Source organism: Sciurus vulgaris (assembly GCF_902686455.1).
Source record: "Sciurus vulgaris genome assembly, chromosome: 16".
In the NCBI taxonomy this organism is placed as follows: Eukaryota; Metazoa; Chordata; class Mammalia; order Rodentia; family Sciuridae; genus Sciurus; species Sciurus vulgaris.
In genome coordinates, this window is record NC_136477.1 from 19,938,362 (window position 1) to 19,954,263 (window position 15,902).

At 35.6% G+C, this 15,902-nt stretch overlaps 1 protein-coding gene across 5 annotated transcripts in view; it reads left to right on the plus strand.

Annotated features, from left to right (window-relative positions):
* SETD2 (SET domain containing 2, histone lysine methyltransferase) overlaps positions 1-15,902 on the plus strand; it is a 119,485-nt gene that overhangs the window by 82,347 nt on the left and 21,236 nt on the right. For 3 of the 5 annotated variants that reach the window (XM_079116679.1, XM_079116678.1, XM_079116680.1), the window contains 3 exons: positions 5,270-5,318; positions 7,542-7,725; positions 12,398-13,067. In XM_079116679.1, the coding sequence (XP_078972805.1) occupies positions 5,270-5,318; positions 7,542-7,725; positions 12,398-13,067 (903 nt within the window). Of the gene's footprint in view, positions 1-5,269; positions 5,319-7,541; positions 7,726-12,397; positions 13,068-15,902 lie in introns of those variants that run through there. The other 2 variants (XR_013760097.1, XR_013760098.1) reach the window with 2 other exon arrangements.

Sequence of the window (15,902 nt, forward strand, 5' to 3'; positions counted from 1 at the left end):
AAATTATGCTGTCCCCCTTTTCTTTTCCTCTCCCTCTTGTCTCCCTTCCTCTATCTCATTTTATGAAATCTCCAAACATGTATATTATCTTCTGAGTCTTTTCAGTTTTTCCGAAGAGAGCTCCCTCTCCCCAGGTGCAGACTTAGTCTTAGTCTTTTTACTTCCTGATTATCTTTGCTGGTCTTTACAATCAGAAGTATTGCATATTTCTTTAATTCTGGAAAACTTACCTTATTTCTTAAAATATTTTCTTCTTTCCTATGACTCTTTTTTTGGGACTGGAGGTGGGACGGGGGGGCGGGGGGGGGGTAGTACCGGGGATTGAACCCAGGGGCACTTCACCACTGAGCCACATCCCCAGTCCTATTTTGTATTTTATTTGGAGACAGGGTCTTACTGAGTTGCTTAGTGCCTCACTTTTGCTGAGGCTGGCTTTGAACTCTCGATCCTCTTGCCTCAGCCTCCTAAGCTGCTATGCCTGGCATATATGTATTATTAATATGTACCAGATAATTCATTTACATTTACTTTCCAGAGCTCTTTCATCAGTCAGAAGTGGTTAAGTCTTCTAGCTTGGTGTACGGTACACACTGTTGACAATTATGACTTGGGCATGTAGCTCAGTGGTAGAGCATGTACTTAGCATGCATGAAGGAGGCCCTGGGTTTAAGTTCCAGCACTCAAAAAAAAGTTATCATTGAATTATTTTCTAGCTTATAGAGATTTACTATTGAAGTCTGGTACTATTTTGCTTGGTTTGTTATAGTAGGATCTCTGAACCCTATAAGCAATTTTTTCGTATTATTTGATACTTTCTTCCCCTCAGTTTTCTTTCACTTTCTGAAATTTCTTATATAAAATGTGGAACTTTTGGTAGTAATCCTTTAATTTTATTTTATGTATACACACATACACACACACACACACCTTAAGTTTTTTAGTTGTAAATGGACCCAGTACCTTTATTTTATTTATTTATTTTTATGTGGTGCTGAGGATGGAACCCAGGGCTTCACACGTGCTAGGCAAGCACTCTACACTGAGCTATGCCCCCAGTCCCTAATTTTAATTTTTAAATTTTTTTTTTTAGTTGTAAATGGATACAATATCTTTGTTTATTCATTTATTTTCAGGTGGTGCTAAGGATTGAACCCAGTGCCTCACATGTGAGAGGCAATAGCTCTACCATTGAGCTATAGCCCCGACCCCTAATTTTAATTTTTAATCTCCCATTTTTCTAATTTACATTTTGTTCTGCTTTCTGGAAGACTCTTTAACCTTTTTTTTTTTTTTCTTATTGTTTTCAACCAATCCAGAATTTCTTCCTCTCCTTTCCATTTTTTTCACTCAGAATCATGAGAAAGATAGAAAGAGAAAGATTCAGATAATGTATGGGTTAGGGAAAAACTTTTAAATTACACGTACATCCGCTGTGCACGTACACACATGCACACACACACACACACACACACAGTTAATAGTCTTAGAAAAGAGACTACAGATGGGTTTGTACCTTTTTTATTCTTCCATTGTTATTTTACAGGATTTCAGGATGGAGTTGGAATAAATGTGTTTTCTATCTATTGTGTTTTATTTTTCTTCTCTTCCTTTGTATATTTTCTATTAATCCTTTAAGACAATGTAAATGTCTACTTACTTCAGGATGTGTTTTCTAGTCCTTACTCCAAAGGCACAAACCAGTTTTAGTATTCCTCTGTTACAATTCTCTTAATTTTGTTTTATACATACCTATCATATGATAGTGCATATTTACTTTCTCTGTTTTCTTAGTGTATATAAGGGGATAGAAGGAAGTGGTTGAGAGGGTGTGCTTTGGACAGACACAAATCTAGTAGGTGGGTCTCAGGTCCAGTATATAACTCAGTGCTAGAATAGTTAACCTCTCTTAACTCTGTTTTGTATATATTGTAAATATAATAATAAGAGTATATGAGAGCTAGGCATGGTGGTGCACACCTGTAATCCCATGGCTCAGGAGGCTGAGGCAGGAGGATGGTGAGTTCAAAGCCAGCATTAGTAACTTAGTGAGACCCTAAGCAACTCAAAAAGACCCTGTCTCTAAATAAAATATTATAAAGGGCTGGGGATGTGGTCAGAGGTTCAGCACCCCTGGTTTCAATCATCAGTACTAAAAAAAGTAAGGAGTATATGAGAATATAAAGGACCTGGCACAGAGTAAGAGGTCTTACTAAGAGACAATCTTAGTCTATATTGTTAGTCTAAAAAACTCCTTGATGGCAGGTACTATATATCTCAAGCATCCAACATATAGCAGAGTCTTAATATATACTTTCAGCACATAGCTGATACTCAAATTTTATTATATAGATAAGTAAGCCCAATTTCCATAAGGAGCCATCATAGAACTGATGCTCTTTTTGTGTCCACATATTAAAAACATCTTCACTCACATTTTCATACTTTAATAGAGGATATTGGATGCATTGGTGTTACATAATCTTATCAGTGGTTCTGTGTTTTATCAAATAATCCAAAGATTTATTTTGAGTCTTTGACTAAGGGGAGAGATTGGTCAAGGGACGGCTGGCTGTTCTAAGCTTGTTGCAGAGGCTCATTTATTACTCTGACCCTGGAAATACAGAACATTTTTGTTTATAGGAGAGGCATCTGATGCTTTTTTAAGATGAAAGTGATCATTGGTATAGGAAGAAGAGATTGATGGTATATTGATAAAAGGCGTGGGGTATGTCTAATACTTTTGGGTTTATATAGCCTTCTATGTGTCTTATAGAAGTAGAATTTCACTTGTTCGTCCATTTGACAAGTCACTGAATGTGGCTTATGTGCCAGGCACTGTTCTCAGTTCTAGAGATACGGCAAAGAATAAGGCAGTCTTGGCTCATAACAGTTATAGCTTGAATGTATATGAGAGAGTCTGTGTGTGTGTGTGTGTGTGTTAGTTGGGAGCAGCACCTAGACACTAAAGAAATCAGAGGATGATAGTTGGGTGATTGTACATTCAGGATTACTGTGAATGGAGCCAACTCAGATAAACACTTTCTACAGTGGAATCTGTGACCTCTGGGTGTGACATTATTCCTAACAGACATCTATATCACTCAGGCTAACACTAATATCATGAACTTTGGAAAACTCCAGTTGGATTTTCAGAACTTTAATCTCCTAATATATTAAGTTGAGGATAATGGGGTAGGTAATAAGTTTATAGCTTAAATTTTGTATCCAGCTTTGACTTTATAATGAGGATCGATCAAGTTAGCCACTCTAAAGGTTTGGGTTCCCCCATATTGTTAGGCACACAGTAAGTAGTCAGTAGTTTTCATTTATATTGTGACCATCAATTCACATACATTTCAGCTTAGTAGTTGATTTAAAATTTTTTAGGGTGGTGGTGGTGCTGAGGATTGAAGCTAGGGCCTCACGTATGCCAGGCAAGTGCTCTACCACTGAGCCACATCTTCAGCCCTGATCTAAACTTTCGAATGGAAGTAAGCATTTTTGGTTATTTTGTACCAACGATTGAACCCAGGGACTTCCTCACTGAACCACATCCCCAACCCTTTTTTTATTTTTTATTTTAAGACAGGTGTTACTAAGTTGCTTAGGGCCTTGCTAAGTTGCTGAGGCTGGCTTTGAACCTGAAATTCTCCTGCCTCAGCCTACCAAGCCACTGAGATTACAGGTGTGCACCACCATGCCCAGCCAGAAGTAAGAATTTTTGAGAAGCATTTCTTATGGCACATAAACTGCCATCACAAAATGGATCACCAACTTGAGGGATGTATAATATATTACTTCAAACATTTGTAATGAACATTCATAATGTCAAGATCTTACATAATCCCAACTACTCTGGAGGCTGAGGTAGAAAGATTGCAAGTTGGAGGCTGGCTTGGGCAACTTAGCAAAACCCTGTCTCAAAATAAAGTAGGTAATGGCGGGGACGCAGCATAGTGGTAGAGCACTTGCCTAGCATGTGTGGGACCTTGGGTCCAATCTCCAGTACTTACCTCATAGGGTTGTTTTGAATCTCAAATAAGATAATATGTTTAAAATGTTTAGAATCATATAGGCACACAGATAAGTGCACAAATAACTGTAACAGTCATTGTCTATTAGGTAATTTGACAAATGCTGACAGTATACATATAATGTTGAAAGTTTTTAAGAATTTGCATTCTTATAGATTCTCCTGTATCTGTATGGTCCATATTTGTCATTTTCAATAGCATTTGAAAATTGTATCCTTGTCCTTTCGTCAGTTGTGTGACATGTGGGTTATTTCTCATTTTCTACGAAGATTGCTAGAGCCAATGATAATGTGGAGAAAGGATTTCTTTAATTTTTTTGGAGTATCTTTTCTAAAATGGATCATCAGGTCACTTAACTGTGGTTAATATTACAAGATTACTGTAAAAAGGACAATATCATGTTATGTGCCGTTGAGAAGATGTGTGTGTTTGTCATTACACCACTTAGCAAAGTGACTGGGTATGAATGTGTTGTGCATTACTTGATAGACTGGAATAGAGTGGAATTGTCAGAGCAACAAAGCAGGTTCTAGACTTTAGAACCACACAGCAAGAAAAGGTACCTCAAGTCTTGAAAAATAGTTTACATTCTCAAGATTAATTTTGGTACAGTGTTAGATGCCATTTCAGAAGCATTGGTGATTTAATACCTTTTCTATCTTTTGTAATAAAAACATTGTGAAAGTAGATACCACATTCGGCTGATAGCAAAATAGGTTTTGTATTTATAGAAAAATAGTCTGAATAGCAAGAATTGTCTTTATCATGTAATCTTTCTGAAATGTTTTTATGTAACTAGGTTATTGGCGCTCTTTTCTTCCCTGAAGTAGGGATGGTAGGTGAGAGTCCTTATGAATAATACACTCAGTAAAGGAACTGTAGGTGACTTTGATTTTTACGTAGGAATGCATATGCAGAAGGCATACAGAAATTATAATTCTCAGTAAGTGTGTTCTTGCCAGAAGTGCCCCTGTCACTAAGTCTGCTACTTTGCTGGTGAAATCTCACAACCCTGGTAGATGTAAAATATATGCATTTGTGCTATATATTTTTGTTTGTTTCTAAGGGGCCAAGATCTATTTTTATTTGAAGCCAAATATAAATCAAATTTTGGAGAATAATTGACTACCTGCTTTTTCCCGTCCATTTTTTTGTTGTCATGTGAAATCAGTTTGAAAGAAATCACCACTTTCACCCCAGACTAATAGTCCTTCTTTGGGTTTATATTTTTGCAGGAGGTATATCGAATTCCAAAGAAAAGTCAAACTGAAAAGGACAGTACAGGTATGTATTCAGAGATACTCTATGTAAATGACTTTACAAATATTCTTTCAGTATATGCAGAGGTAACTGATAAGTACTAAAGCTTTTTTGTTTTTAAAACCAGACCCTACATAATTAGGTAAATGTACTATTTAAAATTTAGAACTTGGACTTTTATTCTTCCTTAATGACTTTTTGCCCAAGGAGTGTGTCTTCATACTGCCTTTGTGTTGATGCTTTCTTGAAAGTAAGTCATGATCTTTTAGTAATTTTCATCTGTTCATTGTTCCTCTAGAGGTTCATTCTTTTTTATTTTTTATTTTTTTTAATTAGTTCTTGTCTTTTATTAACTCATATACATTACTTGTCTTCTGGTTTGTTGAAGCAGTAAGTCAGATAACACTTGCCACAATAATGTCTGACCACAAAAACTTCAGCACCACCTTCATCTGAAGGGCACTCCCAGCAAAGGCAACTAATTTTGCCATTTCATCCACCTTATATTTCAGAACAGTCAACTTAACCTTCTTTCTCTTATGCTTATCCTAGCTTATCATATGCTTATCTTATGCTTGTCCTTTTCCTAGCACCACCATGAAACCTCAGCACAAGATGAAGGGTGGACTCCTTCTGAATGTTGTAGTCAGACAAAATACATCCATCTTCTCATTGCTTACCAGCAAAGATCAGTCTTTGCTTATTAGGAGAAATTCCTTCCTTATCCTGAATCTTGGCCTATACATTTTCTATAGTGTCCAGCGTGATAGTCTTCCCCACAAGAGTTTTTACGAAAATCTGCATCTCAAAGTTGGTCCCACCGGAGATGGTGGATTGGAAAGTTAGAGGTTTATTCTTAAACTTGTACTCCTAGAGACCTGTGGAAGAGTGTTTACCTTTAGGTGTTTATATGCAAAATCCTATGTGTATATTTACTTTGCTGGGGAAAGCTCAAAACATTTTCAGACTTTTAGGGGAGTTAGTGACCCCTAAAAAGGTTGAGAATCATTATTACATAACAGATACCATGGAGGCTATGGGAATCTAGTTTCTGTTTTTTTAACCACTTAGTTATGTCTCTTAGAATCTTTCTGGGGGATTAAAGCAATGAGCTCAATCATTGGTTTCTTGAACTACTCCAGCACTGATCCAGTATCAATAGAGTTAAGAAGCCAGTGCGGCGGGGGTTTTTTGTTTTTTGTTTTTGTTATCTTTTGCATATTAAATTCTACTTCAGTCTCTTCATAAACCCCTATTTATGGCTCCAAAAAGAAGGCAGTACTGAGCAGAATTGGTAGGCAAAACAGTTTCCTTGCAGTAGTTTGTAAATATCTAGTGTGGTGTGTCCCTGTAGGAGATATAGAGGCAGGTCTTTAATGGACAACTATAATCTTTACAGGCAACAGCTTTTATGTGGCAACTTTAGTCTCTCCCTCACATATGGAATCCCCTATCTCAGTCTTATATTATAAGGAAATACTTATCATATAATGCAGACCTGCTTTCACCCTTAATGTCAAGCAATTAAAACTTAGAACCCTTAAAATTAAGAAGAATTGTGAAATATTTTGGGAAGTACATACTCTAGTTCAATCTTTGTTTTATAATATGGGGAATTCAGCCTGAATAAATGGAATGACTTCTTCGTCTCATATATTCTAAGGCATAAAATATTTTGTTTTTAATTGTAGTTCATAAAGAGTTGTCTAATAAGCCTTTTTAAAAAGTAAACTTTTGGGCTGGGGATATAGCTCAGTTGGTAGAGTGCCTGCCTCGCAAACACAAGGCCTTGGGTTCAATCCCCAGCACCGCAAAAAAAAAAAAAAAAAAAAAAAAAGTAAACTTTTGTAACTGAGGTTTTTATGCTAAGCATGTCAGGTTTCTTTTTCTGTAAATTATAAATAGAGTTACAGGGCCAGTTGTAGACTTTTTACATTTTGAGCTGATAAGCACACTGCCTTGCTAAATACAAGAACATTGTGCATGCTTGTATTCACTGAGCGTTTAGACATGTTGAAGACTTGGATTAAGTCTTTGGTAGGGAAAAGAAGAAAAACACATGGAAGAGAGTTAAGTGCAGTGAACATACACATAAGACTTTCGTCTCACCCAAATTGAGTACTAGGTAGATAAGGGAAGGGTCAGTTGGTCTATTTGTTGAATACACATTTAATTATACAATTGGTATACTTTTATAATTGAGAAAAGTCTACCAAGTAAACTATTTAAAAACCTTTTTTCTTTTAGTAACCGAACGAGGAAGGGATGCTATTGGCTTTAGAGATCAAACAGCTGCCCCAAAGACTCCTAACAGATCAAGAGAGAGAGACCCAGATAAGCAAACTCAAAATAAAGAGAAAAGGAAACGAAGGGGCTCCCTCTCACCACCCTCTTCTGCCTATGAACGGGGAACAAAAAGACCAGATGACAGGTAAGTGACATATGAGTTTTTTCTCTTTTTTGGGCAAAACAGAAAGTACCTAAGTCATATGTGATCTTTCCTCCAAATCTGCTTATTGCTTTGGACCCAGTGGCTTTGGAATTAGTACCTTCTCTTGACGAATGAGTATAAAATTTTACTAACATAAATCTTAAGACAAATTCTCTTTTGTTAGTAATAATAGCTGTAAAGATTTAGTAGAGTTTTGGTACTTGAATAGTTTCTGTTTAATAATGTAAATGCTGTGTAGAGAACCAAAGCTTTGTTTTTTGTTTTTTTTTTTTTTAAGGGAAATGAAAGTTGGTAACATTTCTAAAGCAATGGCAGTTCTTCAAAAGTCAGGACTTTGCCAGGCCAGGCATAGTGGTGTGTGTCTGTAATCCCAGCAACTTGGGAGACTGAGGCAGGGACAATTGCAAGTTTGAGACCAGCCTCAGCAACTTAGCAAGGCCCTAAGCAATTTAGTGAGACCCTCTCTCAAAATAAAAAAGGGCTGGGGATGTGACTCAGTGGTTAAGCACCCGTGGATTCAATCCCTGGTACCAAGGGAAAAAAAAAAAAAGATGGAGGGAATGAAGAAAGGAAAGAAAAAGTACTTGATTTTCTACTGATTCTTATGCCATACCAATCAAAATGCTGATTTGAAGATATCAGAGGAAAAAAACAAAGCGGATTCCAGAATCCTACTCTAGAAATAATAAGAGAGTGGGAATGTAGCTCAGTGATAAAGTTTTAAGTTAAATTTTCTTTTTAAGATACTGATATAGGATGTTCATATACTACAACTGCCAGAAGTTTTAATGTGAGCCTGTCTAAGTGTGTAATGGTGGCTCACTGTGATTTGAATTTGTATTCTCCTAATTACCAAATAGATTGAATATCTTTTTTTTTTTTTTTTTTTAATGTGGAATGCTTCATGAATTTGTGTCATCCTGGTGCAGGAGCCATACTAATCTTCTCTGTGTTGTTCCAATTTTAGTATATGTGCTGCCAGAACAAGCACTAGATTGAATATCTTGTCATGTGTGTTTTGGATATTTTCTTTTCTGTGAAGTATCTTTATAAGTGTCCATTTATGAGATTATATATATATATATATATCCTAAATATATAAATATATATACGTGTATATATAAACACACATACACACCTATATTTATATATATATCTGTGTATATACATCTCTAGATATAGAGATACACACACCATATATTCTAAATACTATTTTGGTGATAATTTTTGCAAGTGTTTTCTCCCAGTTTATGGCTTGTATTTTGACTTTTTGTATCTTGATATACAGAATTTGTTAATTATGATATGATTTAATATTATCAAATTGTTTTATGTTTCCTTTATGGTTAGTGTTTATTATGTTTTAAGAAATTCTTTCTAGCACTGGAGATGATGTGCTCAGTAGTAGAATACTTGCCTAGCATTCAGAAGGCCCTGGGTTCAATCTTCAGCACTGCAAAAAATACAATAATAATAAAAAAAAATTTAAAAATCCTTCCCTAACCTTGAGGTGATATTTTTACGGACTTTTTATAAAAGGGAAATAAGTCTTGAATCAATTTTTTTAAAGAGAAATAAGCCTATTATTTGTATATTAGATAAAGCAGGGATCCAGTTTCATTGTTTTTGTTTTTTTCCCAAGTGAATACCAAATTATCTAGCACCATTTACTTGAAAGCCCATCCTTTCTTCACTAATGTGCAGTCCTGCCTCACTCCAGCAAGTTTTCATATATGGGAGGCTCTATTTCTTGGCTCTTAATGACTCTAGCTTATGTGAAGTCTTAGTAGGAAGCAGGTCAGTCTTTCTACCTAGACCTTCTTGATTTTCTTCTTAGATATCTTGTCTTTGCTTGTCTTTTACTCTTTCTTAGAATCTGCTTGTTGGCCTACACCTTAAAATTTAATTAATTAATTTTTAAAAAGGGAAGAAGTCTGTGGAGACTTGACATAATTATAATTTTGAATATGCATATCTCTGTCTAGTTAGGCCTTCCTTAATATTTATTTGTGTGTTTTTATTTGGTACTGCGAATTGAACCTAGGGACACTCAACCACAAAGCCATATCCCCAGCCCTTTAAAAATTTATTTTGAGTCAGGGTCTTCCTAAGGTGCTTAGGTCCTCAGGTCCTCATTAAGTTGCTAAAGCTGACTTTGAATTTGAGATCCTCCTGCCTCAGCCTTCTGAGCCACTGGGATTACAGGCATGTGCCACTGTGCACAGCTTCTTTAATGTTTTTTTTTTTTAAATTTATTTTTATTGTAAACAAATGGAATACATCTTGTTTTGTCTGTTTATACATGAAGTAGAGGTGTACCATTTGTGTAATCATACATTTACATAGGATAATAGTTTTTGATTCTGTTATTTTTTTCCTTCCCCCATCCCTCCCATCCCTCTTTTCCCTCTATACAGTCCCTCCTTCCTCCATTCTTGTCCCCCTCCACCCCTTTAATATTTTTAATAAAGATTTTTCTTTAATCAAATTTATAGTTTTCTCAAAAAAGAATATATATCTGTGGTGTGTTTCTTTCTAGGAAACTTTTTTTGTTAGCTTTCTGGTATGTTAGTGGTGTTTAGATACTCAGTTTACGTTCACATACTGTTGACCATATAGAACTTAACTAATTTCAATAATTTGTATGGGGTTTATCCCCCAACTTCTTTATCTTTGTATGTCAACACTTTGTATTATTTGGAATTTTTCTTTGTCCTTTCCAGTCTTTACACCTTGTTCTTGTTTTTCCTGGCAGCATTTCCAATACAAATCACAGAATGATATTTTTTATCTTGAAATTAATTTCCTTGATAAGTTTGTTTCCTTCTTTTTTTAGGTTTATTTTACTGGTTTTTTTAAATTCTTAATTTGAATCCCCAGCACTGCAAAAAAAAAAAAAAAAAAAGTTTGTTTTTTTTTTTTTGAGTGGATTCTCTTCTAATTTCCATTTTTATTTCCAATGTGTGTTTAATTTTTGGGGGGGTTAAGCTTTTAATTATTTATTCTGTATGATACAAGTTTTAAATTTTATTTATACTTGTTTTATAGTCTATCTTAAATTCCCTTTTGTTTGATATTAGTAGAAACATACTGTCTTCTATTTGGTAGGGATTTAACAGGTATCTTTTCATCCCCCTTTTCTTTCAACCTGTGTCTGATAGTTTCTAACATTATAGTTTTTCACATACATTGTGGCAATTCTTTTAACTGGTGTTTCAGTTTAATGAAAGTCTAAAAAAATAATATTCTTAAGGAAAATACTTAAAAAGTCTCTTCATTTTTTGGTTTGTATTGCTCACCCTCATTTTAAAAAATCATCTTTATTTTATTAGCAAGTATAAATTACTTCCAAGTTTCACCATTGTAACTGCACACAGTAGCACATGCATGTAATCTCAACTACTGGTGACACTGAGGTAGGAGGATCACAAGTTCCAGGCCTGCCTGGCCAACTTAGAGAAAGCTTGTTCCAAAATAAAAAAACAAAAGGACTTGGTTCAATCCCAGTACCACCACCCGCCCCCGTTGTAAGTGAATTCAGTGATTGACCCTTGTAAGTGAATTCAGTGATTTTCTTCAAATAAACACACATATGTGCATAGTTATATAACCATCACCATAGTCATGATACAGAACACTTTGATCATCTCAAAAGATTACCTCTGCCCCTTTGTAATTAGTTCTTCCCACATCCTTAATTTCCTGGCAAACTCTGATCTGCTTTCTAACTCTCTAGTTTTATATTTTCCAGAATGTTGTTTGTATGGTAGCATATAGTATACAGTACTTCATCTGCCTTCTTTTATTCACCGTATTGCATAGTAAGTTCATCCCTCTTGTTGCATGTCTGAGTAGTATTCCATTGTTTAGAGGCAATCTAGTTTGTAAATTTATCAGTTGATAGGCATTGGGAGTGCCTTAGCATTTCCGCTGTTGTCTACTTTATAAATGATGTATCAGTTGACAGACATTGGAATTGTTTTAATATTTCTGCTGTTGTGAATATTGGGGCAGTATCCAGGTCTTAACAGTTCCTCTGAACTGAACACTTTGACCCTATTCTTTGGTATTCTTTCTTTACTATATTTGTGAAATTTATTGTCTAATTATTATTACACTTCAAAGTAATCTGATGTTATGTCTTGGGTGTTGTACTGAATGTTTATTTGAAGATTTCTTCTTTTATCTGATTGGAATTAATTGAACTTTTTGTTGAAGCTTATCTCTCAAGTTATTAATTCTCTTTAACGCTAATCTGCTTAACCGTACTTTGGACTTTAGGTTTACTGAATTGAATTGAGTTTTAGATTTCTTGGCTCATGATACTTACATTTTTCTTTTAAACTTCAAAATTTATTGTTAGAGTAGCCTTCACCCATGAAGAAGAATAGACTGCTATTATGTATCTTTAATTTGAAGTTTAAAATCTAAGAATAGAGGTGAAGTTATTTTCATATAAGTATTGATTTTCTTGAGGTTCTTTGTTCAGGACTTTTTAACTAGTTTTGAGTATGATTTTTTAACCAGTACCAAATAGGAATTGTTATGGTTAGTGGTTGAGTAATGAATGGCATGATAATATATATTAGTGCTTTGATTACATCCACAGTTTAGTGAGTAACTTTGTGTTCCTTTCATTTTTTCGTTCTAGATATGACACACCAACTTCTAAAAAGAAAGTACGAATTAAAGACCGTAACAAACTTTCTACAGAGGAGCGCCGGAAGCTGTTTGAGCAAGAGGTGGCTCAGCGGGAGGCTCAGAAACAACAGCAGCAGATGCAGAACCTGGGAATGACATCACCACTGCCCTATGACTCTCTTGGCTATAATGCCCCTCATCACCCCTTTGCTGGCTATCCACCAGGTTATCCCATGCAGGCATATGTGGATCCCAGCAACCCTAATGCTGGAAAGGTGCTCCTGCCCACACCCAGCATGGAACCTGTGTGTTCTCCTGCTCCTTATGATCATGCTCAGCCCTTAGTGGGACATTCTACAGAACCCCTTACTGCCCCCCAACCAGTGCCAGTGGTACCACATGCAGCAGCCCCTGTGGAAGTTTCCAGTTCACAGTATGTGGCCCAGAGTGATGGTGTGGTACACCAGGACTCCACTGTTGCTGTCATGCCAGTACCAGCCCCAGGCCCAGTCCAGGGACAAAATTATAGTGTTTGGGATTCAAACCAACAATCCGTCAGTGTACAGCAGCAGTACTCTCCTGCACAATCTCAAGCAACCATATATTATCAAGGACAGACTTGTCCAACCGTCTATGGTGTGACATCTCCTTATTCACAGACAACTCCACCAATTGTACAGGTAACTAGTTCTGGAACCTCTATTTTTGTCTTACAGTGTGTTCATAGGATGTTAATTAAATCTGGTACAAAGGGAGAAATCCTGCCATTGATTTCTTTTTTTTCTTTCTTTTTTTTTTTTTTTTTTTTTGGGTGCTGGGGATCGAACCCAGGGCCTTGTGCTTACAAGGCAAGCACTCTACCAACTGAGCTATCTCCCCAGCCCTCGATTTCTTGTATATATAGATCTTTATTTTCTTTCCAGTGCTGGGGATCAACGATAGGGCCTTGCACATGCTAGGCAAGTGCTCTACCTCTGAGCAGTAACACCGTCTCTAGAACAATAATATATATATTGATTTTGGGTATATGCATGCACACACATCATACATTATATATATTGATTATCTATTGTACAAAATATTGTCCAAAACTTAAGAAAACAAGTAATTATTACTATCTTACAGTTTCTGTGGGTCAGGAATTCAGAAGTAATTTAACTGGGTGGTTCTGGATCAGAACCTTTCATGAAATTACATTTAGGCTATTAGCTAGGCTTCAGTCATTTGTGTGTCATGAGTATGACATTTGGAGCAAATGTGTAATCAGAAAGTGACTTTCATTTTTTACTGTACTTGCATAAACTTAGAAGCTCAATTTTAACCAAGGTCATGTAAGTTATAGTGGTTTTGAAATATTCATGAATGACCTATTCTTAAAAAGTTATAATAAATCGTATCTCAAAATATTGAGTGCTTAAACTATAATTTTTTTACATTACACAGTGACAATTCAAATATAAAGTAATAGTAATTCCTCCCCAGAAATAGGGCAGGCAGAACAATGAGATTTTTCCTTCTCTGACATACTGAACTTTGTTTTCTTTTGTAATTTGCTTTGAAAATCACATTTAAAAAATATTTCTAGCTGGATTTATATTTTATAATAAGTTTTTATGTAATTTCAAGGTGTTTGAAAAGGCAGTACCATCTGCTACAAATAAATTGCCAGCAAATAAATTCAACAAATATATGTTATTTGCATATGTCTTAGAAATTGTATACATCTTCTGCAGTATTCCATTTGGACTACAAACCAGTTTTCCCTTTTTGGTTTATGTAAACCTAATAAGTCCTTTTTTTAAAAAAATGTAAAGTAGATATCACTGTTATTAGTTTTGATATTAGCATATGATTATTAACTACTTTGTATAGGGAAAGATACCATAGATCCCTAAAAATGTTCATTATAGATACCTGCTGGGTGTAGTGATGAACACCTATAATCTTAGTGACTCAGGAGGCTGATGCAGGAGGATTGCAAGCACGTTCAAGGCCAGCTTCAGCCATTTAGTGAGACACTGTCTCAAAAAGGACTGGGAATGTAGCTCAGTGATAAAGCATCCCTGGGTAAAATTCTTAGTACAAAACCAACAACAACAACATATCTCTTAATGAATGTTGCAGTATTGAGTGATTTGTAGTTCAATGACTGATATTGTTCATCATTTTTTGACATTTTCTTTGAGAATTATTTTCCTGTATTATTCCTGATGATAAATTGTCAACCTTTAAACATATCTTTTGCATTTTAGAAATAGGTAGAATTTGGAGCCTCTTCTCATAAACACAGGGAATAATGGCCAAGCTAGATAATGTCATTTCAGTTTAGAAGTTATCTCATAGCTAATACTGGGAGGGAGTCTTCGTGCTAGAGAAACCACAGCTTTATTCCACAGTAATCATTAAAATTAAAATGTCTACATAATGAGCCCTACTTAACTATCTGATCATGTAAGATGCCCCCTGTAATGGAGATTGAACCCAGGGGTGCTTTACCATTGAGCTTATCCCCAGCCCTTTTTTAATTTTGAGATAGGCTCTCACTGTGTTGCCTAGGATGGCCCAAAACTTGTAATGCACCTGCCTCAGCCTCCTGTGTTGCTGGGATTATAGATACGCATGACAACACACCAGGCTAAAGTATACTTTTTGACTTCTAAAACATTATTTAGTAATCTTTGCTGGTAGTACCGCTTATAAACTGACTTCTCATTATCATCAAGATATATACATCAAGAGGCTGGGGTTGCCACTCAGTGGTAGAGTGCTTGCCTAGAATGTGTGAAGCACTAGGTTTGATTCTCAGCACACATATAAATAAATGAAAAAATAAAGGTCTATCAATCTAAAAGATATTAAAAAAAATAAAAAGTCATGCATCAAGTGTTAAGTGTTTTTGGTTTTACTAGTTCCTAGGCTTTGGGACAGGAATTAGGTGGGAGATAACTTTCTATAAGATATATTAAAAACATTTCCCATCTTATGTCAAATATCTCGAAGCAGTTTATTCAAATGAAAGAGTAAATATATATTTTGCCTCTTAGGCTTGTAATATTCCGTTGATAATTCTGCCAAACAATTAACATTGGATATGATTTATTTTCTGTGTAGATTAAGCTATTTCAGAATATTGCATAAAGTATTATTCCTTTCCTTTTTGCTGTGTCCTCTCAAAAGTTATTCATATAACCCAGCACAGGGGTTCATGTCTATAATCCCAACAACTCAGGAGGCTAAGGCAGGAGAATCACAAGTTCAAAGCCAGCCTGGGCAGTTTAGTGAAATTTATCAATTGAAAAAGGGGAGACCTGTGTTGATCTGGGGGTTGAAAATATAATCCAGTGGTAGAGAGCAGGAGGCCCTGGGTTCAGTCTCCAGTCCCACCCTCACATACAAATTACTAACCCCAAATCTTTTATTGGTAACTACATTGGCCTCCTGATGTTATCCCTTGGGTTTTTTACTGGTATCATTTAAAATTGTTATATTTTGTATTTGAAGTACTTATCAGTTAA